This window comes from Megalops cyprinoides, chromosome 20 (genome assembly GCF_013368585.1).
Source record: "Megalops cyprinoides isolate fMegCyp1 chromosome 20, fMegCyp1.pri, whole genome shotgun sequence".
Classification (NCBI taxonomy): domain Eukaryota; kingdom Metazoa; phylum Chordata; class Actinopteri; order Elopiformes; family Megalopidae; genus Megalops; species Megalops cyprinoides.
The window spans coordinates 26,947,762-26,971,882 of NC_050602.1; the positions used below are offsets into that span (position 1 = coordinate 26,947,762).

Here is a 24,121-nt window from a genome sequence, read left to right on the forward strand (position 1 = left end):
CACTTTTGTAAGTCGCTTTGGATAAAAGCGTCTGCTAAATAAATAAATGTGAATGTAAATACCACAGCAGTGCCCCAGTGGGGAATCGAGCTAGCAGCTGTTCGGTTATGAGCCCTTCTCCTCACCGCTGCTACAATGCCACCTGTAGCAGTGAGACGTACACCCTACCATGAAGAAAAAAAACAGTGGCATCTTTGACTTGAAGTGCAAGAGAGAGGTTGGACCTATCTGTGATTATAGGATGTTGGCCCGTTCAGCCACCCTCCCATGACATCATAGGCTCTGTACCTGAAGGCAGGACAAGATGAGGAGGAGGAGGAGGAGGAGGAGGAGGAGGAGGGAGGAGGAGTGGAGGGAAACGGCCTTCACAGGAAGCTGAGGTTAGACTGCTGTTGGTATCATGGTTTTATCATGCAGGTTGAGCAAACCAGTTTAGCAGCCTTTCCCTAACTGAGAATCCTTTCATTTAAAATGCCCTTAGTGGCTTGCTCTCAGGACTGGAGGAGTTAAAAATGACCGAGAGCATGTAGTGACTCCACCCATAACGATGGGTCACAGAGCCTCGCTTTCACATCACTAGCCATTTTACTCCTCTTGATGCTGGGGAAATGACACCTTTTGTCATCTTTGATCTAAAATTAACATATGGGCAAAGGGTGTGGTGGGCACTCATCTTGTTAGTTCTTGTGGAAGTGGCACAGTTAAGCATCTGACTCCAGGAACTTCATGTGCACCCGCTGGTGTCTTCTCTGTCCTCTGATCTCACACACATGTCCTCTGTCCTCAGATATCCCATCAGCCCCTGGGCAGGTGTGTCAGGCTGTTGCTCACTTTCCCAGCAAAGACTGTTCTGGAAATCTCTACAGTTGCCGAGTGTATTCCTGACTATGTTTCTCTCCCTCTCTCCCTCTCTCTCTCGCTCCCTTACACACACACAGGGGTCACCCATGCAAACTGGATTCCTGGCCTCTATTTATACTCTGCAAGGGAAACAGGAACCGGTCTGAACCGGCACACGCCGACTCTCTGAGCTTCTTAAAGAGTATCTGTGATGCGGGCTGGCTGGGCTTCCCACTGGTGACCCGACACATTCCATCTCCTCGAAAGGCGGTGGGAATAAACCCCCACGAAACAAGACACCCACCCACCCACACCCTGAGGGGTGCATGAGCTGGGCAGAGAATGGGGGGGGGTGTCTGTAAGTGACATCAGAGATCACAAGGTGTCACAGCGCACTTGTACATGTCAACACTCATGTGATGCACACGCTGGGACACTGACAGCAGGGGTATCCATCGCTGGGTCTTTGTGCTGCCGTGAGGACGTCATTGCGTGCGGTGTTGCGTGACGGCTGGTGTGTTGATGGGGAATGGCTCGGCTCGGGTTCTGAAGCGGCGTGTTCTGCCACACACCTGTGCCCGTTTACCCCCCACGTCAGCAGCTTCGGTGTCCTCTCTGCGACACCGGTCCGGCTCACCTGTCCTCCACGGTGACCACCGTTCCTTCTGCTGCGGTTACAGCCGAGAATGAGGGAGTCTCTGGCAGCTTATGCTCGTCAGTCTGAATGACCCCCTGCCCCCCTTAGCCTGTTCCCTGTGATGGACGGGCTCTTTTGCAGATGCACAAAGACAACAGAGATGATGCCAGTGAATGAGTCGTGCCTTTTTAACATCAGAGAAGGGAGGGAAACCACAGCCCTGAGCTTCAGATGACAGAGAGAAGGCTGATGTGCTTGTATCTCCACTGAGACCGGGTAACACAGCAACGACAGCAGTGTAGAGCAGGAGAGAGGCAGGATCTGCAGGAAAGGGACTGAGGTCAATGTTGCAGGTGGAGCTGTTGATTCAGCAAGCCCTGCGAAAGTAGGTCATGTGTCCTGAGGCAGGGAAAGCTTGTGAAGTTGTCCAGTTCAGGAATGTGGGCAGTCAGCACGCCAGCATGCAGAGAGAGAAAGATTTGCAAGTATTTGGAGATGGCCGAGCCTTAAGGCTTGCTATTCATGCCAACAGCAAATCGGAGGCACAACCTGTCCGAGCGTTCTCCAGCACATTTGTTTTTTGTTGTTGTCTTTTGCTGTCTTTCCTTCGCAGATGATTGGCTTTTATTTATTTATTTATTTATTTTTTTTACAGCTGACCCATTTTTGCTGACTTGTTTACCACTGAAACCATGGGGAACAGGCAGCGTAGGGCTGGACTGTCTCTGCAGGAACACCGGCCTCCCCTGACCGAGCGGGTGTGACGGGAGGGCTGTGGTTACCTGGGACAGCCTTAATTTGGAGAGCACCAGGGGTGCGGGCAGGCCCTGCCCTCAGTGCTTGTACTGTGGACAGCGCCCCGTCGTCTTGGACATTTGGCTGATTTTTTTTTTTTTTCTGTGTTGCTCTGAAAAGTAGTGCCTTTAGTTTTTTAGTTTATTGCCTTGGCAGGATTTATAAGGTCAGTCTTCATTAAACAGCAAAGAAAGAGGGCTGATTGGTTCACGGCCCAGAACACAGCAGACCAGGGGATGTTTATCTCTCTTTGCTTCCTGTAGAGCTGTGGTTTCTGTTGGTTTGTGCACTGCCTCCAAAGAAGGAAAAACAAATGGAGGAAGTTATATCTCGTGGCACAGAAGTTGGTAAAGCAGGCTTGAATGCTGGAAATATGGAAGGAATTAGGCATAAGGAATTATGTTTTTGTAAATGCTTTGGAAAGAATCTTTGGAGGCAGGAGTGCGTCTCCTCAAAACCTGACACCCAAACAAAACAGATTGGAACAGATGATGGAAACTGTGGCCTGTGGCAAAAAAAAATGGGGACGAACATGAAGTTTTGGAACAGTTTCATTAAATGCCAACCCCGCCCCCTCACTACCCTCTCCATGGTCTGGCAAAACCGAAATGTGTGTCACGCAGGTTGAAAAGGCCGTGGATTTGGGATTTGTTTGGCACACGTCTACTGAGTGTTTTCATAATATACACACATGGAGAACCTCAGAAACTAGGGTTCTGTGGTTGAAGGAAATATGCAGAAAATGTGTGTGTGTGTGTAACAGGGATCTACGAGTTTAGCACCACCCTCTCCTTCTCCATCTCCTTCTCTGACAGGTTATGGAAAGGTTTGTCATGGATCAGCCAGTTAAATTGAACACCCCCCTCCCACCTCAGGCCCTGACGGACTCCCTGTGGCTGTGTTGCCCTGGGAGTTTGAGGCTGGGGCGTTTCAGACTTACACTCTGACTCCAAGCTGACAGGCTGAATCATTCTCACAGCTTTCTGCAATAATGAGACATGTTCTTTCCATGTAGACATTAGTGAAAGGTCAGGAAGTAGACATTAGTTAAAGGTAAGGAGGAAGTGTGTTGTTTAATGCAGACACTTGTTTATGCATGGATTTAAGTCCCTCTGCATACGTTTGTCTAAGTGTTGCAAATGTAAAGTGGGCCAGGATTCAGAGGCAAAGCAGTGACTCTTAAGAGCATTGAAGACCTGGCTTGTGTGCTAGTGCTAGTTACTCTTGGCTAAATAAAACTGTGGCCTTTTTTGGGCAGATTGGCCTGTTGCTATCATTAAACAAACTCATATTGTTATGTTCCTGTTGCTGTACTTTTGCAGATAGGTTATATCTCCCAGTGCATTCTTGGGGGAAAAAAAAACAAACCTGTTTGGGTCTGCAGTCCTTTTAAATTGTCTGTCCATCCTGGGAGAGTTTGGTCTCCATTTTGGGAGTGCAGAAATGAGCAGAGCCTCTAGTCTTCACCTCAGAGGAGACTGCCGTGGAGACACGGTCATCTGTGATGCTGGCTGCTAAACGCCGTCCCTGTGACGTCCAGAACATAGTGTACAGGAAGAACGCTTCGTCAGGTGACGTGTAAAGTAGGTCTGCCAGGGAGGCTCCTCCCTCTCGGGGTCTGCATTCAGACAGCGCTGGAATAGAAACACCGATGCGTATATATAGACACAGACGAACACCGTGCATATCTGCAGACTGGATCTTGGCGTGCAGAGTGGACTGCAAATAGCAGATTACCAGCTCAAAGTCTCCACATTTGAGTTCATCTAACCCACATATTACAGCTATCTGTCCAAATGCCCAAGTCAGTATGAAAAAGTAACACTCATGGCAAAAGAAATATATGTGAAATATAAAATCCTATTCCATACTATACAGCTATAAAGAATGTATTTCAACATGAAAAAAAAATACTGGCTGAGTAAAAATAATTTCCAACATATATCATGTTGTGGTTGTATGCACATGTTGGAAAATACATTTTAAATGGAAGTATATTTACAGTTTATTTAGGATATGTTTTAAATGCAGAAAATGGCTAATACAAAAGTGGCAAAAATAAGATTTTGTTAGATATATACTGTATGTTACTGTATTTCCTCCACATATTAAGTGCATACTCCTTTTATTTCAGTTTGCATATTTTAGTGTTGGTCTAGCATATAGTATTATTAACAAAAATGCCTCTGATATTCATGTGTATTTCTTTGAGACATCTCTGAACAATTTTTTTGGTAATTTTCAGAAATATTTTGGGTTGTTTGTCCTTGATAGGTAGGTTTTGAAAACCCCCCTGGTCTTTCTCTCTCCAGCACTGCTGTATCTTTCACAGAGGACTAAAAATACCCAACCCAGCCATGGTGCGAGGAGATGAGATTTCACTGTCACTCTTTCAGACTGGCTTTACTGTCCCAGGAATGTCCTTACGTAAAAGCTATCCATAAAATGTCACACAGTGTATGACACAGGGAATTCATGGGGATGGCATCTCTTACCGAGAGACTTTCATAATCCAAAATGTGTTATGATGAGAACAGCTGTACACAGAAGTCGCCCGTATTTGTGAAACTCTGTTTGGAGGAAAACTGCCTCACAGAGTGGCACAATGTAAAATATTTTCCTCTCACAGCACCAAACTAAAGTTGACAAATTTGAGGTTGTGGGAAAAGAGCTTTTTGGACACACCCAATGGCCCAGTGCTTAGTTTTGGGGCTTTAATAATTTTAGGCCACTATGCAAGACAAGTAAGTAGATTTAGATTTAGATGCCTTTATTTAGATGATATGCACAAATTGAGTAAATGTGGAGAATCATTTTATCTTGTGTATCAAAAATACATTGTGTTAGCATTCCCTTTTCCTACAAGCTTGTTACTCTTAGTGACGTTCATATGGCAGCTTAGCAAAGTTAATGAAAGTTTCTTTTACTATGTGATTTGGTTGTGTAAATAGCCATTGTGCTCAATTGAAAAGATTGAAATGCATCATTCTGAAGGCTGTAAAAACATTCTAAAGACTGCAGCCCTTGGAAAATTAATTCGCTTTTAACTTTAAATCTGATCAGGTTTTGCCCTGATGGTGCAAGCAACCTGATCCCAGGCGAACGCTTGGGAGAAGCCGCCTCCAGCAATGGCTATTCAACCGAAAGTTTCCATGGTTCCAATGGCCTTTTTTAAAGAGTACAGTACAGAAAACAGAGCTCTGATATTATAGTTTTACCCGTCTTTTAAATACATTTCTTTGACTGCAGGCTTAGTCCACACTAACATCTGTTGTTATTAATGAACGATATTTGACATTTTTACCATTTCTACCGTCTCTTAGCAAATATATGTAGTTGGTTTCTGTGTCTTAGGTTTTTTATTATAAGCACTATAATAATTGCATGCTCCTGTAGATCTGTCTCTGGCGCTGTATCAGTCCCTTACACAGACACACACACATATATATTTATGTGTGTGTGTTTCCTAACGATCCAGTTCCTCACACATCCATCGCCGCACCGACATCCCGAGAAGGCTGATTTTAAGACACAAAATAACCTGCAGTTAAATTTGTTTACTTGTATATCCATCAACGGGCTATCACCCAAGTCGTCTCCTACTAGTCAAGACCAGCGAAAACACCGAGACAGCTCTCTCAGATAGCCAGTTACAGTTTGAGCCTTACGTGGATCCTCGGCTCATTTTAGACTCTGTTCCGACTCTAGGGGAAACACTTGTGCTTCAAATACGTGAGAGGAACTGCAGATTCACAGAGAGGAAAATAAATGAATTAATAAGGACGACATGGCCGAGCGAATTTCGCCTCTGCAGAGACGTGTCATGCTACACCGAGATCACAGTTATGCTAATTTAAGAGCTGAAGTTTTCTAATGGTCATTTACAGTTCAGCAAGCCCGGTGTGCGCTTAGTAATCTCAACCTTTGGGAGGCAAAATCGGTATCCTATCAGGAGGGAACCTCTCCATCCGCAGTTTGTAATCTTACTTAATGACTGAATTACGCACGTTATGAGTCACCCCCAAACGAACAAGAGCTTATCTGATTGTTTGTTTGACCTTTAAAATCTGGAACTCCGCAACGTGCAATATTGTTTTTAGTGAGGCCTTGAGTTGAGATCATAACCGACGGAAACGCTTTTGATTTTAGCGAATGAAGAGTGATGGAGAGTAATCACGAGCATGCCCAAATACAGCACCGTCTCAAGCATCTGAAGATGGGAGCGTTTGATGCGCTGAACTTCGGTCGTGTGCACAACACCGGCAGTATGCTGTTCGTAAAGTACCAGCTTGTCATCGCCATGGCACGACACGCTGTAACTAGTGTGGTGTGTAATGAGAGAGGTGTGTTCTGTGAAAAGTGTATTTTGAGTCAGGACTGGAGAAAAACACTTTTTCTTTGTAGTATCGGGACGTCTTGTTCTTGCTGGGCTGTTGTGCAATGCTCTGTTGACAACGAGCAGTTTTTAGAATAGAACGTCTCCATTGCGCCTCTGAGATGATTCATTGCGCTGATTGCTACGGTCGGTTTGACAAGCTTAATCAGAACGTCTTTTGTTCCTAAACGTGTCGTCAGTAAGCAATACTCTGAGTTCTTTATAGCTCAGTTCAGGAGTTAATGTTCCTCTTATAGGTACACCTCAGAGACTGACAGGCATGCCAGAACATCACAAAACTGGCTTTTTCAAGCTCGGCTCCTGACCAAAGTGACACTTTTGGTTGCCAGCATGTGAGTTCTGTCATCAGTTGTATAATATTAGCAGTCTGCTGTGCATCTGCTTTCAGGTACCTACAGTCCCGCAAACCTGCTTGCAAGAATACTCCACGAGGTCACAGTTAGACACCCCTACATGCACGAATGGTTCAGTGACCAAGAGACTGGTTTTCAAAGCAGTTAAAGCCAGCATAACAACCTCACAATCACCAGTGGGTCCTCATACAATCTATCGTTCTGCTGTTTGTGGAAAATCCTTGTGGTCAGAACGATGCCAGCTGTTATTTGTATAAAGGGAAGCGGGAAGTGAAAAAAATCTGTGGCTTTCTGTTGTTTCCTGAAAGGAACCCTGCTTTATGTTGGTGCCTGCCATCCTGATGTATTTTTAGTTGGTGTTGCAGGAGGCTTTGGGCACCAACCTAACAGTCTACTGGTGCTGCTGACAGCTGCTCCTCTGGTCCGCTTTACTCTGAAATCACTGATTTCCATCAAGTGGTTTGGGAGCTTCAGCAAGCCGTTCCTTTATGGAACACAAGGCACTGTGGGGCATACACACACACACACTCGCACACACTCTCACTCACACACTCACTCACACTCACACACACTCACACACACACTCTCACACTCTCACACTCTCACACTCTCACTCACTCACTCACTCACTCACTCACTCACTCACTCACACACTCACTCACACACACTCTCTCACACACACTCTCACACACACACACACAGCCAGGAATGATTGGTCTCCCAGGGCAAATCTAAACTGGCAAGGAAATGTTGAAAAAAGTGCAGAGTACTATGGCAGGCAGGGTACATCCTCATAGGTTTTGTCCATTTTTACCCAAGCCCAACCCAATTCACCTCTTGATATTGTTCCCCATCTCCTCAATGTGAAAAGCATGTACAAACCTGGGAAAGTAAAAGAATTCTCTGGTGTGGGCTGCATCAGGGCAGAATCAGGCTTTAAATGTGCACTTCATGCATCTGTCATGTGAGGGAATTCCAGGAGTCAGGGTCCCACTCACATGACCTCCTCCCGTGTGCTGTTGTCTTGGCATCGGAGTATTCTAAACATTCTGTTCCCCCAAACTTCCTTTGCAGTGATCTCATTGCATAAGCAGGATTATAGGTCTGAGCAAGATTAAAGGTCTCAGTCAGGAAAAGGAATGAAAAACAAAAAGATTCCTGAGATTTGACTTTTAAAACACATTTTTTTTCTTTCACTTTGTAGTTCTAGAAAAGTTATTGATATGCTTCAAAACAAGTTATAGGATAATAAACTCTGTGTTTTAGATTGGCAAAGACATTTATGAAACTTTTTCAATTCAAAAATTCTCACAATGAAACAGCGTGACCAGTTAAAAGTCATAGCAATATCAGTGCTTGTTTATGTTTGGTGCAATTCCACACTAAACTGCGACTTCTAAACAGACAGCAAGTATATCTCATGCATAAAAAGCCTGTGAGTTTTACTGTGACTAAATCAACATGTTTGAAGCTTTTCCCTACAATCCTGCAATATGCATAAGTCATAAATTTCAAATATATAATCACTGAGAGAGGAAACTGAGGTAGTACCCAACAGAAGTGTTTGGAGAAACACTCATGTACACATATATAATTGTACCCATATCCATACTTGATTTTCTTATAAAACACACACTTCACACTGTCTCAACTTGGATAGTAATATGCACATACCCCGGCCCTATCTGTGGTGACTCGCACAGAGTATGTTTTATTGGATGGATGGTTATTTACTCAAATATCACTGAGTGGAGTTTAACTAATTAGAGTATTTTGCTATGTTGAGTGGCATCTTTTGATTGGTTCACCTGTGTCAGTGAATGACAGCATATGGTAGCTCCACCCACATGCAGGCTTCCTGAATCTGTGTGCTATCATCAGTGATGAGAACATTCACAGTACAGAAAAAGGCACCAGTCTGGGAAATGCCAGGGCTCTCAAAATAACAGCACGGTGTTTGCATATCCGTGCACGAGAACATGAAATTGGAGCGTGTCCAGTATGTACTGACGCTGAAAAACATTTAAATGCTCAGTTATAAATGGCTTGTTATGTTTTGTGCTTGGCTTGGAATTCCATTTCCCTTGATCTGAATACATATTACACAACAGCCAAGAGATGTTAAATAAAGGATAATCTATGATTACTGGTCCTGATACTGTTTGTGTGGTGTAGTTCTGCAATGTTACACTCATATTTTTTTCTAGATTAAAATTCCAACTCTCCTGCCAAGAAATAATGCAGAAAATACACATGATGAAGAAATATAGAACATCTTTACTTGAAAAACCAATAACAAAACTGAAAAAAACACAACATTGTAAAACTTCATAAATGCAACATGAAAGACACTTCACTTAACATGAATGTTGGGTACCTGACAGTAAGCCACCGTACTTCTGGAAATAAGTGTTTTTGGAATGTTCAGTAGCATACCACATTTCAGAGTAGCATTAAACTTTTAAAGCTGCATCATTTCTGCACATTTAAAGAAGGCACCAAGATTCAATTAAATGCTCCACATACGAGGCTCAGATACTCCTTCTGATGATTGTAAAGCTTATCGTTTGAACATGAAATTTGCCTTTTTAGGAGGCTGGACAGCTCAGTACTTGTCCAGGTTAGCACAGCAGTCTGTACAATGGGCGGCCCATTGCTAATAGCATATTTCAATAAGCTAAGCAGCATCTTTCTTCAGGAAAAATTGTCCGCGTTCCCACACGCCAGTCCATTTCCTTTTACAGTTTTTTTTAAGACTCCTGTGTGTTAGAGCCTCAGCCCTCTCTCTACAGCGAGCAAACGGCAGACTTCTCCAGGCAATGCCTGCAGTGCTTCTAGGGTCATTCATGATGCTCACACAAAGCTTTAAAACTCTTTAACGCTTTAAAAGCTTTAAAAAGTATGACATAAGACTCCCTTTGGGAAATCTCACTGGTGTGATTTCTCTAAGACAGAACATGCCCATTTAATTCAATGTGCCCACACATCTTTGACTCCACCCTGTCCTAACCACAGTCATACCCCAGGGACATGTGTGTCCTTATTTTTTTTAAAGTCCTAACTGTTATAGACATTCTCCAGAGAGCAACAGCCTGAGGTACTGCTGAATGCTGTACTCAACAAAACCCTGAATAAAATGTCTCTTCTTCATCCTACAGATCAGTACAAGTGGCTTGTATAGAATCCAGGCTGTTTTGTGCTTCTGTTTTCCCTCTGGTCAGCAGACAGGGAGCTCTGTCTCTACCCTGTGGACTGGGTGCACAGACTGCCCCAGAGGCAGACAGAACTGGGGAGGGAAGTCCGTTCTTTAAGCCTTTGTGTCTCTTCATGGGCCTCGTACCCTGGTCCTGCCCCAGCCTCTCTCCGCGTCTCTCTCTGTCTGTATGTGCTGCTCCAGTCCCTCCCACGGTAGAGACAGTGTTCCAGGCCTCGGTTTTGGGGAAGATGAAACCCCCCTCTCTGGCTTCAGTTGGGTCACTGCGTGCCGCTCAGATGGGCCGCATTGTTCAGCAGGTCATGCAACGCGGCCTCATGTAGAACGGCTGAGGGTTCGGGTCCACCTGAAGACACACGGGACAGATAGATCAGCACACAGGACACACCCCCCCGCCCTACATCAAACACAGTCTCCCAACACCTACAGTATGACTAAAGAAAATATGATTACTGTGATATTGCTGCAAGTGATCAAACTTTTCCTTTGTGTTACAGATGATTCCTATACTTGTATCGCTGGTCATCTGACCTTATCATGTGCACTAATCTGCTAAATCTGCTAATTAATAAAAGCAAATATCCTCTATCACCACCATTTCCTTCTTTTGGGTATAGTTCAAAACCTGTGATGAATATGTAGGGTGAGAGAAATTTGGAGGGTTCCCGTGTGTGTGCGTGTGCGTGTGTGTGTGCGTGCGCGTGTGTGTGTGTTGCACCATGCCCCGTGTAGCATGTTGAGCAGTGACAGCTCACCTCGCTGTACACTGGAGGCGGCCTGTAGCGGAACTCCTGCACAAAGGCCTGAAGGGGGCGCTCCAGCATTCCACTGAATTCCTCCACGCCTTGCGGGGGCGCTGTGTTCTGCTCAGCCTCGTCATCAGAGACAACGGTGTTGTAATCTGGGGGAGCTACAAGTATCATAGATCACAAATGATTAGATGAAAGCCTTATTTTCTCTTCTTAGCATAACACTCTACTATTCCAGAATTACTTAGCCCTGGACCTAAATGGCAGCAGTGTTTTCTCACTGCCATATAAAGTGTGATATAAAGCCGCCCTGATATATGCCCTAATCAGGCCCTTCGTTAAAGACTCTATCCATAAAATGACCAGCCTGATTTGCCAGCCGTGTCTCAGACCTTGTAACACTTAGATTATAAGATTATAAGTCTGTGCTCTGAATCTGAGACTGCAAACACACGCGGGCCTGACAGGCGGCTGGTGGGCGTGGCCAGTGAAAGGCCGTGACCAATCACGCTCACCCTCGGGTCGGTCGGGGACAGCCAGACGCAGCCACTCCAGGTTGACGCTGTACTGGGAGCTGACGCTGGAGGTTCGGCTGCCGAAGGGGTGCAGGGGGATGGTGCCCATCACCAGCGGCAGCTCCAGGGACAGCTTGGACGTCCCGGGCACGTCCACGCACACCTGGTACGGAACGGACGGATGAGTGCCAGGAGGAAACGGTAACCATGGCGATTTGCTCTGAGCTCCCGGTTGGTAACACTTCAACTATATGGGAGTGAGAATGCCGTGTCAGACCCTCTCGTATGGGGCCGATGCTGGAACTCTTGTTTTTATAGCTACTTATGCACCGTTGATGTGGGGGGTTACACACGCATAGTTTGTTTTGCTGTTCGTGAATCATGTTATCTGATGTGTTTGAAACATCCAATAAGAAACAAGCATTCAGTGTGTGGTCACGTCCTAAGTCTGAACATTTCCAACATGTCACTGAACAGCCCTATGTAGACCTGCACCCTGCACAATGAAATGATACGAATTCCCCAGAGCAGAGATCGTGTTCAGTGATATCCACCTCTGCTAGTGGGACATGTATGTTTCTAACTTGCTGCATGCACAGTAGTTCCGCTTTCTCTAATTCTATGGACAGGACTTTAAAACCATGCAGCTAAGGGTGCACAGTGCTGCCAGATCAATAGGGTGAATATCAGCAACAAAGACGTTGCGGTAGCCAAGATGTCCCTGCTGGGTGGCGCTTCCTGTCCCTGGGCAGGAGGAGGAACTCACCTTGAGGATGTACTCCACTCTGAGGATGCGGCACTGCAGGATGGAGGGCCCGACGGGCGGGATCTTGATGGCGCGGCCCTGCCAGCTCTCCCTGCAGCGCGGAGCCACGGCGTCGCCGCAGAGAACCGCCACCACCGAGCGCTTCTGCTTCATGGTACCGCGAGCGATGAAGGTCTGGATCTGGTTAATGGAGGCCCTGGGCACCACCGGCCGCGAGCTGGAGTTATCAAACTCCGCGAACACAGGGATCACCTCACCTACAGGGGCGCCAGAGAGAGAGAGGGGGGTTTACACCACTATGAGGCTGGAGAAAGACAGCACAGAAAAAACACTCTGATATAGATTTTAAACATGTATTTAAATACCTCAGGGAGAACACTGCAGAGTATTCATGTGAAAATGACCACTTCCTCTTTAAAGCGAAGGTGACGGTTTTAAATAGCTTGACTTGAGCACCAGTAAGTGGTAGGAGGGGAGGATGGCCTCTCACCTGGGGTGTAGCCCTTGCGGTCGATCTTGGCGGTTATGGACACCTGGCCGAAATTGCGGTACCACTGCCGAGCCATTTTGTCTTTCGTTCCCGCCTGGGGAGCCTGGAGGAGGAAGGAGGAGACGTGTACACTGAACAAGCGAATGAGAGACGAGATTAACACACTTCGCCTTCCAGCGGGCAGGGAATGACAGCCGAACACTCTGAGCAGTTTTCATTACACGGTTTTCTGTTAGATATCCTTATGCAGTGTGGATATAAATTTGACATATCATCGGGGTCTCGTACCAGTAAGGCCGGGGTGTTGATGTCGATGGGCTGGATGACGGTGAACTCCTTTTTGATCTTCCTCACCGTGGCCCAGGGCCGGTGCAGCTTCACCTTCACCCAGTACCTCACACTGCCGTGCTTCCCTTCAAACGAGGTCACCAGCGTCCTGCCGAAACAAACCAAACCCAGCCGTGAGGGGTGACATCAGCAAGCGTGCCGGAGAGAGAGCAAAGAAACTGTGTGTGTTCATGCTCATGGATGTACGTGTGTGTGTTTGTGCATCTCCAAATGTGCAGTAAATCTCATAAAAGCCACTGAAGGACTTACTCTTCGGGAAGTTGGAAGCTGAAAGGGAATTCATGTCTGCCAGCCTGCAGAACTACCATCTCACCGTTGTCTGTGGGAAAATGAAGAATAGACATCATCAGCCTGCAGCAATTACAAATTCAGTTTCCAGGCCATCATGTCAGGATGTGGCTGAGCAGGTGTGCTCGGTGTATATGGTTCTACGGGAAATATGGCTGCCCCCAGTTCAAACACCCCCTCCCCCCTTTCAGTAAAGTCAAGTTCCCCCTTCATTCTCTCATCTCCTGCAGTCTCCATTCAAACTGTGCCAGCAGCATGCTAGTATGAGCACAGCTTCAGTGTTTGTATAGTAATAATGAATAATATTAAATAATATAATTGAATAATGCATCACTCTGTATGCATGAGAATTGAATTTATTTAGAGGAATACAATTTAATTTGATTATTAGTTCTGGGTGTACGTAAGAGGCGATTGTTTCAGCTGTGTTGGAAGAGTTTCTGTTAACCTGGAGCTGTTGTTTCAGTTTCAGTTTCAGTAGTTTTACCAATGCATTGCGTAGTAGTATATTCTAGTAACTGACCAGCTCAGAATGTGAACTCAGAAAGTACTTCTACAGACGTACAGTTTAAAGAAAAGTGTCGATGATGTTAAGCGTTTGCCCAGAAATAAAAAAAAAACTGAAAACGAGATAGTTCGTTACACTTTTGACTATTCGTTTTTCTTATCAGCCCAAGCAACAAACAAACAAGCATGAATTTGCTTTTGCCCGTCAGCACTGACGCACGTATTCCGCAGCGACCTCTGAGTGGACCGACCTGGCTGCAGAAGCGGCTCCTTCACGTTGAGGTACTCCACTTCATCGCTGTACGTCTGCGTGTACGCGCTACTGGACCCGGCGGTCCGGGACTCCGTCCACCGGACCTTAGCGAGACCCCTGGCGTGAAACTTAAGCGAATCCACTTTGCATACCCCGGTAAGCTCCAACACCACTTTACCGAACACCACGTCTCCGTTGGCGAACACAGGCGGCGTGTCTACTTCGGGGGAGTCGAAGACGATGTAAAACTTTTTTAATTTATCGAAAATCATCCTTTCGTCAAAAAATGATCAGAGTCCGGTTGAGGAATATAGTGGTGTCCCTAACTGCTGTCAGAAGATGACAGTCCGTGGGCGTGACGTATCAGTCCGCAAAACTTGTTTAGCAAACTCGCACATGCAAACGGTTTAAGTACCCTGCGATGTAGGGGCGGTCCTCCCGAAACTGTTATGTAAGTACAGGCAGAGTCCCAGCTCACTCGCTCACAGTCTCCCGGGTGCGGGGTTCCAGGCTGCACCGGTCGTGACTGACAGTTACAGGTCTTTCAAAAGAAAACAAGGTGTCTAGGAGGCACGCCTCCAGAATACTACGAGAACTGTTTCCTATTTTAACTTTGTTTATCAACATAGTTTGACACTGTACCGAAGCGCAGCTGATTGGCGTAACTTTATCCATTTAACGGTTTTTCTCCAGTTAGTTACACAACCTCGAGCATACTTTAAAAGTTAACGAACAGTTCAAATACGGGACGATTCACGACTGTCCGTGAACACATTTACGTGTATCAGTGGAAATATAATTTATTTTTATGGCAATATTACTATCGATCGAGAAGCATAAAACAAAGCAATAGGCCTACACGCTCGATGTCCGTCCCTGCGTGGTTGTACGCGGTCTGACAGCACGCTGCCGTTATGATTGCCACAGTAGGGCTGTATCACCAGCGTGGCACAAACTCAGCGTGTAGAGGCCTACGACGACATGCTTCTGTGGATAAGAGCGTCTGCCAGATGAGCAACTGTAAATGTACACGGTGTTACAAAGCAGAACGTAATGTTCACGTCAGCCTAATTAATATGATCCTACGAAAACAATTCCGATGCGATGTCTGTTGCTCTAATGAAAAGTCTAATTTTAGGAAAGAGAACAGTGTGTTCATTTCTTTCAACACAAAATTGTGTTCGCTGTCTTCGTATCAGTCTGTGCCGTATAATTCCATGGCTACGATGACACTGTGTTGGAATAATAACAAATGGTCGCTATTAACCCCATTATCACAGACATCATCATATATACAACAAAATCGTTTAAATAAAATAATTCACTTCACTGTACCGTCATAGCTAAGTCTAATTGTATTACAATCGTTATATTATTATTATTGTTATTATTATTATTATTGATTTTATTAATAAATAATACACCTTTTCAACACAATGTGCTTTAGATTCAGTTGAAAGGAAGAAAAAAATTACGAGTAAGTGAGAAAGAAAAAAATGATTCATATCCTTTAAACTGCATAATCAGTGATAACCTGTTTACTTGTTTACAAGCATGTTATGTGTTACTATAATTACTGCAGCCGTTTTTAATGTGCGCAGCAGAGCCGTACGTCCTGTTTAAGGCTGGCATTGTCTGCCCTCTAGTGGATCACGTATGAAATACATACTGACATCTGTGTACGTGTTTGTGTACATGCGTAGTTTGTTTACCAGACTTGGGCTACGTACCCTGCAATAAGCGCTGAGCGCATATGTATGTATCCCTCTGTAAAGTAAACGCCGAAACTGCTCTCTAGTTAGTCAGTAGCTCCATACACGCCACAGAGCACTGCGGTCTCATTTGCAGGCTGTCTACACTAGTAAGGATACGTAGACATTCTCCTACAGAAATTTTATCTTAAGTGGCTTTAATGAATTCATTACTGCACCATAACAGATACAGGGTGTGTACTCTATGAGTACTACAGGTATTGCATTTTTAATAACACATAGTCAATACACTATTCTGCAATATTCTTTGAATTACATTTATATTTACATGTGTTTGAAGCATTAATTTTACATATAGGGTGCATTTTTTACTTTACTTTCTTTTTACTGTCCTGCAGTAAGACTGGAGTGTACAGCAGGCTCTTCAGCTCTGTGTCTGAGGGAGGAAATGTCCTGCATGCATCCCTGTTACTGTGCTCAGGCTGTCACAGGTGCAGGTCCATTTAGGGGGGCTGTTTAGCAAGCTTATAGTGTAAAGGCTGTCTGAGTGTTAGTCAGCAACAATATAAATCCTTTTGAAGAGAGAGGCATCTGATAGGGCAGAACCAATTTCCTTCACGTTTGTGCTTTTTTATCTTGTTTTTAGGTCTTTCTTCTTTCTCCCTGTTATTATCTCTCACATAACTCCTGTCAGTATTGCTTTGCTTGAGACATATTTCATACAATTATGGTAATAATTCATAGATATGAATATTCATAGATATGACACTTTCCATTTTTCTTGGGCAAAACCACACCCAACATGGCCAGTAAATGCACTCTGCAAATATGCCAGTAGCCTTCCACAGCATACACTGATCCAGCACTGATTCATCTAACTTGACAGGACTCCAGGACTCACTCACTGATCTCACTCTAGCTCTGTGGGCACATTAGTCCTGAGCTAGGCCTAATATTAAAGCCAAACCAAATGTTCACAGAACTGCATGACCTCAGGCATGTTACTTGCTAATTGTATAGAGATATGGAAAGCATCTTCCTCTTTGCTCTGGACTAAACGGTGTCCATGTGAACACTTCAGGTGTCCCTCTTCATTCTGAATGTGGTATTAACCGCTCACATGGCTTCACTGACTGGATTGGGATCCTTAACCAGCTGTTTGTTGAAAAGCATCTCTGTAACCCTCATGACCTTCAGGGAGAGGGGTGGAAAACTGCTGCAGGTCATAAACCCTGTGTGAATCCCTTCTCACAGCACTAACTGCTCATACATCTGGTGCCAGTATCAGGGACTGCCTCTAAATGTCCACAGACAGGAGGGCCAACACGAAATGTAGGTGTAGACGGCTGTATACAGCAAAGCTGGCGCTAAACACACTTTCTGACATCTGTCAGTTTTCACTCATTCCTCCACCTGTACATACCTGACTGAGCCACGGCCGCTAGAATGTGCACTTAACCATAACTCAGAGCTATTTCACCTGAATGGCTGGTGCTTGCCTGTAAGCTACGGGTTAGTTTGTTTTGGCAACAATTTCAAACACAAAGGAAGGAAATGTCACTTTCACCAAAGAAGAGTGAAAGAAACAGTTTCTGATTGAATAAGGAGTGCTCACTATGAGCTGTCCTCTGGCTGCTGGTGATATGCCGTCATTAAATTCCTCAAATTAACTTCCTGTTTGAGGCTGTTCACGGCTACAGGTGGCGGAAGGCATGACGCAGCCTTGGAAAAAGACCTCCCGCTTTCCGCTCTCTGCTCTCTGCACTGAGATCAACTTGGAAAAGGGTGATAACTGAACTCATAGAGGTGAGAACCTGACAGGCCAGCTCGTCTGCTTCTGCGGGCTCTGTGGGAATGGCTAGATACATCATCAACTGCAACCAACAGCTTTCAGGCTCTTCCACTGGTGCAACCCGTAGCCCCACCCACACAGCGCACTGAAGATGAAGCACAGATACGTGGGTCACGGCATGATAGGCTAAACCCTATACAAGGTTATTAGCACTCACCAGCAGGCTTTATTTGACTTTCTCCAAAAGCAGATTACAGTGAAACATATCTGAAGCCAGGGGCATGCTGGGATATGTGTGTGTGCAGGGGACCAGGAAGCAGGCCACTTTACAGAAGCTGAAGTCTACTGACCTTTCATTTGTGTTTTCTCAGCATTATCGCTGATCTGTTTGTTTTGCAACAGATGTTACCTTTAGATGGGACGTCCAGCAGGGAAGGGTGACTTTGCACACAGCCTGAAAATCAGGTCAAGTGAGGAGGCGGCAAGGCCAAAGCGCAGAAAAACAAGCCACTGCAGCCTCCCACTGCCAGCGCCCTCACAGCGGGCCATACCTACAGAAGTCCTTATTATTTTCACAGACATGACACCAGCATGCAGCATGAACAGCCATGTTCAGTACGGTGCAGAGCTGCTGTATCTTTGGGTGTAAATAATTCAAGCGCAGCAGAACTCGGCTCGCTCTGTTTATAAACACAAACGCTAACGGGCTGAAAAAGTCACGTGTTGCCCAGAGCAAACAGTGACCCCAGCGCCTGGAGCACCACCGCGCTCAACAAATATTTAAACACCAAACTCTCTTCTCTCGCCTGGCACAATCTCTCGGAGTTCCCAGAAGTTTATTTCTTTTATTTTTAATCCAAAGTCTGTCTGCACTCACATTCCCCCACAGGCACACACATTTACCAAATACACTGCATAAAGCCATTACAGTGAGCTGGGACCTGATTCAAGCTTCCCATCTCTAACAGTCTGCTAACCTGAGTTTATGCCACGATCCTCTCACCCTTTAGCATGCTCATGCTGCCAGAGCTGCCAGCCTTTGGGAAACAGGCCTGAAGGAATTTTAAATATTTGGAATATTAATGGCAATGATTCATAGAGCACCTTCTGTTTAACTGGCTTCTGCGTGAACCTCAGTGAGCATCTTAAAAAACACTGCGCTTTTGAACTCTTTGGCAGCGATGTGACCTGTAAGATCATCTCCAGCACTTTGGTGGATGATTCATTTTGAACTCATTTGTCTTCAGCAAGGACAAGATCTTGGTTCACATAGTGAAGTTCTGGACAATAATCCACAATAATCCTTTTTTTTTCTTCTTTTTTTTTCCACCTGACCTGTCTGTGAGGCAATCCAAACACTGGGTAGTTACCCTCTGTGTAAATGTGACATTGACTTTCTGGTTAATCATTAACCCCCAGAAGCTCAGTGAGTCAGCCTCATCTGCAATGGCCCGCATATGGCAGCCTCTCAAACTGCTGCTAATGACAGCAGCAGATCCCCGGGAGACTCATTCTGTGGTTCACACTGCTGATGTGAACACGCATTACTATGCAACACAAGCTGTGCAATAGTTAAAAGCAAAGCAAATGCACTTTAAAGCACTCAGAGTGCTTAAACCATGCAGGGCTGGGTGTGATCAGTGAATCCAACAGAACAAGTCACCAGTAAACTAATTACTGCAGGAAACGGTATCAAGCAGGAGTATCATATTTCATATTGACCCATTCTTGTTTATGTATCTTGCAGTAAAACCTGTTTGTTTGTATGAAATGCTCCATAGCATACAAAGTGCAATCAATCTATCAATCACAGTGTGTCTGTATTTGTAACAACTGCACTGATACAAAATGTTAGATAAAATAAGGTTCAAACGTAAACTCCAAACCGATATGAAAAAGTAAAGTGATGAAGAGAATATTTTAAAATATAACACTGAGAGTGAAACAGCAACAACCAATGGTAACCTTGCGACGAGAAATAAATACAGAAAGACGATTTCATGTAACTTTGCATTATTGTAAAATATAATATAATATTTTATTATTTAATAATTGTCTCAGATGTCGTAAATCTATTTTCAATATCTAGGGCAATGCGAATATTAGCCCATTTTTGTCACTTATTGAACGTCGTTGAAACAATAGCAGCACAGTGCACTGCAGTAGAAACTTTTTTCTCTTGTGTAGTGCTTGTGCGATACTGACCTCGGATCAGATGCTGTCTCTTCCTGAAGTAGGTCTCTTTGGAGGTGTAATCGTTGTAGGCGGTGTTCGTGCCCACGCTGCGATTCTCCAGCCAGTGCGCCGTGGCGACCCCGCGTCCCTGAACCTTCAGCGAGCGCACCTTGATGTCTCGGTTTAGCTCCAGGACTACCTGCCCGGACAGGATCTCCCCGCTGCTGTACACCGCATCATCCGGGCCATCCAGCACCAGCTTAAAACTTCTGATACTGTTAAAAGTCATGTCTACAGGGGAAATAATTAAAAGAAATCATAAGCGAGCGCGATCAGTTCCGTGAAAAAAAAACGAGAAACAACTGACAAGGAAGTCTAAGGAGGTAATTACAGGGATCGAACATAAATTAATCATATCCGGTCCTTCTCAGGTTACGATAATTCTGTCACTACCAATTTCCTGTTTCCCTTAACGTCCGTCGAGCGCAAATGAATGTTGGTAAGTACAGTGTCCACCTTGTACAAAATCATAACTTGATTTATCAGAGCTGTGGAAACGCAAGGCGGCTCTACTCGCCTGTGCTGCGGCAGCATGAACCAGAACCAAAATATAACTTCATTCTGGAAATATGGGTAACATGGCAATGATAAATGAACCTTTTACGCGCCATCGTTGAAAAAAACACTGGTTTTACAATATTCGTTCTAATTTGCGCTGAGTTGATTGAGTGTGCATCAACAATTTAAACATAAGTCAGGCTTTACTGCCAGTCTTCTGCAGAGAAAGAGCGTACCTTTGACAGGGCAGGACTTCCACGCTTTGCTACAGTTCTCCTCAAGCTTCGCCTGCTGCCAGTCGCGGTTAGTTTATAAGGCGCCGTGAGCGCGCAGCCCTTCCCCGCGCACATGGGCTGACCGCTGCCTGCGCACCAATCAAAACAGAGCGCACCAGCAGCACAAAAGTTCGCCTGTTCTTAATCTTCACCAGGGATGTGTCACATCGTGTTTTCGAATACCTTGCTGTGGGTTGTGGCAGTTTAGATGTTTGTTAGTTTTTAATTAATGGCATTTAAAATGACTATAGTAGCCTATACACCCGTTTTTGTCCTCAGCGTAATGAATGCATCGATTGAATTTCTGAACTGATGGAATACATGCAGAATATGTGAGGAATAACCATAACAGACCATGATGCTATAACTGACAAACGTAGTTTTTATGATTTGTAGTGAACGGAATTCGATTGCTCGTCTTGGCCACGTCATCAAAGCTTGTAGCTTTTTTCTGACTATTGGTCGGTACAAATATCGTGGGGACAAAATCACAATTGCTGCTGTTTCAAAAAACATAAACGAACGAACAAACAACATGGTTAGCGATATGTGACTTCGTTTCATTGTACTACAAGACTTCACCACAATAACTCCTTGTGCTATAAGCGCTCGATATTTTCTCACTAAAATGCATATATTTTAGTGCTTGTCTTGGTTTTATCATGCCAGTGATATGAGCGAAGATCCTCGCACCCTGCTGCCTCGCAGTGTCATGACTTGGAGTCGAGCTGGACGCAGGAATGGAACTATGCTCTTGTCACATCCAGCCTCGTCCTCTCAACGCCCGTAGGATTTAGAAAAAGTGAAGTCTGTTCAACTGGAGCTACGTGCCACTACATCAAAGAAATAGCTCTGATGATTTCGGGAACAGTTCCGCGCTGGAACAACTTTAGCTGTTAACGGGGGATGAAAAAAAAAAAATGTGTGCATGACCAAACAGTGAGAGAGAAACGGAACATATGCAGTAGTGACGTCATGCCATTAGAGGGCAGCAAAACGGTTTTTTCACGGTATTTTTTCTCTCTGTGTCTACCGGATACAACGGCTTTATAAATTTATATTTTTTTAATTTATGACTTTATGCGGTATCAGACGATGAGCACTGTAGCACTGTAATATACGTTGGGAGACAGAATTTGTGTAAACGTGTTATTAAAAGGTGTGTTTTGCTGAAAAATTGTAAAATGTGTTTAGTCAACATATTTTACACCATAAAACACCATCTATGTTAAGATGTATTGTTATTCAAGGCCATTAATAAAGTCGGATACTAATCTATGTTATCCATTGTTCTAAGGTGCACAACAGTAAAGAAATCCCTGTAAGAAATACAAACATATCCATAGTTATATCTTTCTGTTAGCACAAACATGCTTTCAATGATACATTTATTCCTCAGAGGACCCTCAGAAAGCAGATATCAGTCAATCAGATCAGATCAGACAATTATTCAGTTTCGAGCTCAATCAAACTTAATCAATTAAGGTTTGGAATGAAGGTCAGCATAAAAAGTGAGTCCTCAGCACCATGACTGGGCATCACTGATGCACAGACAGCGGGAAACACATTCAGGAGACAGAGAGCTGCAGAGAAAAGGGAGTTATTCAGCTGACTGACACAGCAGAAACACAGAGTCCCGGGTGACAGACTCAGGCCTCTGCTGACTAAGACACACTGGAAGCGTTTGTATGACCGAAATCCTGTTCCATGAAGAACAGAGGAATATGACGATGGAGCGAGACGATCTTTGAGAGCAGGCTGTGAAAACGTGAAGCATTTTCCACCTCTGCGGGCCTCACGTGCAGAGCAAGGCTGTGCCAGGCAGACTGTGCGTGCGGAACATTCCAGAACCACGCGTGTAAGACGGGGCCAACGCTGTGGAGTTACAGAGGACGGAGGTGACACATTCCACACCTCCAACATCGCGCACCTGAATGACGTACGAAGTCCGTCACACTTCTGACAATGACAGCATGTCTGCTATTTTTTGGATATTACAGAGGTGTAACCTCATCCTGGCCTTGGTTCAGACACATAAGTCTGCCCTGAGGACACTTTATGGAGGGTCAGTCACATATGGTTTAGGATCACGTTGTCTCACAAACCTCTGTGTGCCACTTGAGGTGTTTTGTCTTTTGATGGTTATGTAAAGGTTTAAACATATATCTTGGTATTTGGGTCAGTAGGTTTTAGACACTAAGGTGTGAAGAACAACAATCACCTAGAGGTCACAAGTATAGCTGAAATTGACTCGCAATGCTGCCACCTAGTGACAAAATAAAATATCACAATGAATTGCGCCAGGGCAGTGCAGTCAGCTGTGACATTGGAATAAATGTAACCTCTGAAACTGGGTTGGCACTGAGTTCTCTCTGAGTGAGGATAAACAGTTACTGACACACTTGTAGTAGTTCTATACACATTAAACTACAGATGAGCACCTGAAACCACTAACTCAGTATACATGCTGAGGCTATTGGTAATCTGTACCTGATGCAGTGGTGTCCAACAACATCAGGTTCTGCAAAACTTATTTGTGTGTGTGTGTGTGTGTGTGTGTGTGTGTGTGTGTGTGTGTCTGCGTCTGCTCATCTTTTTATGGCTGTCTGTCACTCAGTCCTGAGTGTGTGTGAGTGTGTGTATGTTTCCATAGAAGCACACTTGTGAGAATAGATCACAACCAGAGCTATAACAAAGACACTTACAGTAAAACCTTCATACCTTCAGTTGAGGTGAGAGGATCACCAACCCAAACTTATCTCTGGCTTACCTGCAGAGAGGTTTTGTGTGTTTGGTGTGCCGGCCCCTGTCACTCCTGTGGCCGGTGTGCTTTCTGGAGTTTGTGCGTGGCCTGGACCAGGAGGCCAGGGTGCGGGTGAGGGGTCGGGGGTTTGGGGGGCTCACTCTGTGAGTGCTGTAGCATCTGTCAGATCTAGTCTGGTAGTACGCATGAACACATCTGGGATGGCCGTCCAGCCCCCTGTCTCAGAGAACAGCACACAGTTCTGCTGGTGATCCCAGGAGGCTCCCTGTGCGACAGCCTCCCCCACCCCCTGCCAACTCCTGCACACCCAGAACCCCTCTGTCCTGCTCTGTCCTTATTTCCTCACCACCATTGTCCGCCATCAGGCCTTCTCTGTCTTTCTTGAACACAAGCCAACAGGCTGGCTTCTGTTCCTTGATAAGGTCATTCTGTCCTTTCTGTATCAGAGTATGATATATTAATTGTGTAAATCAAGGTTACGCAAAGGATGATAATCATAAACATACACAGACAACTGAAATGTGATGCCCATGCATACAGATGTATTTTAAAAAATACAAAAATAGCAACAATTAAAATAGTATTAATTAAAGACAATGTGTGTTTACTTATTTGAGTGAAATGTAGAAATTTAAATATGATTAAAGAAATACTATCTCGATCAATGGTACTTGCTTTTTCGTCTTCCTCTCCA

General features: G+C 44.8%; 1 protein-coding gene across 4 annotated transcripts; it reads right to left on the reverse strand.

Moving 5' to 3' along the window:
- Positions 1-9,765: 9,765 nt before the first annotated feature.
- LOC118795299 (arrestin domain-containing protein 2-like) lies at positions 9,766-20,675 on the reverse strand. 4 transcript variants are annotated; one of them, XM_036553694.1, is made up of 9 exons: positions 20,625-20,673; positions 19,861-20,121; positions 13,353-13,422; positions 13,044-13,191; positions 12,756-12,858; positions 12,266-12,522; positions 11,500-11,662; positions 10,991-11,145; positions 9,766-10,581 (listed from the first exon to the last, which is right to left on the reverse strand). In XM_036553694.1, the coding sequence occupies exons 2-9, from the start codon at positions 20,117-20,119 to the stop codon at positions 10,528-10,530; spliced, it is 1,209 nt and encodes a 402-aa protein (XP_036409587.1). In that variant the 5' UTR covers positions 20,120-20,121; positions 20,625-20,673; the 3' UTR covers positions 9,766-10,527. The 4 variants fall into 4 exon arrangements, with proteins under 4 accessions (XP_036409587.1, XP_036409586.1, XP_036409585.1 ...); XM_036553693.1 differs by lacking the exons at positions 19,861-20,121; positions 20,625-20,673 and adding an exon at positions 14,150-14,703; XM_036553692.1 differs by lacking the exon at positions 9,766-10,581 and having other exon boundaries at positions 10,597-11,145; positions 20,625-20,675.
- Positions 20,676-24,121: the final 3,446 nt, after the last annotated feature.

Bases quoted from the DNA above. Each gene is read 5' to 3' on its own strand.
- LOC118795299 (XM_036553691.1), bottom strand. From the start codon at position 14,423: ATGATTTTCGATAAATTAAAAAAGTTTTACATCGTCTTCGACTCCCCC. The intron at 13,192-13,352 runs GTAAGTCCTTCA...TTGTTTCGGCAG, and splicing joins AGCTTCCAACTTCCCGAAGA to GACGCTGGTGACCTCGTTTG. The intron at 11,146-11,499 runs GTGAGCGTGATT...TGATACTTGTAG, and splicing joins TGTCCCCGACCGACCCGAGG to CTCCCCCAGATTACAACACC.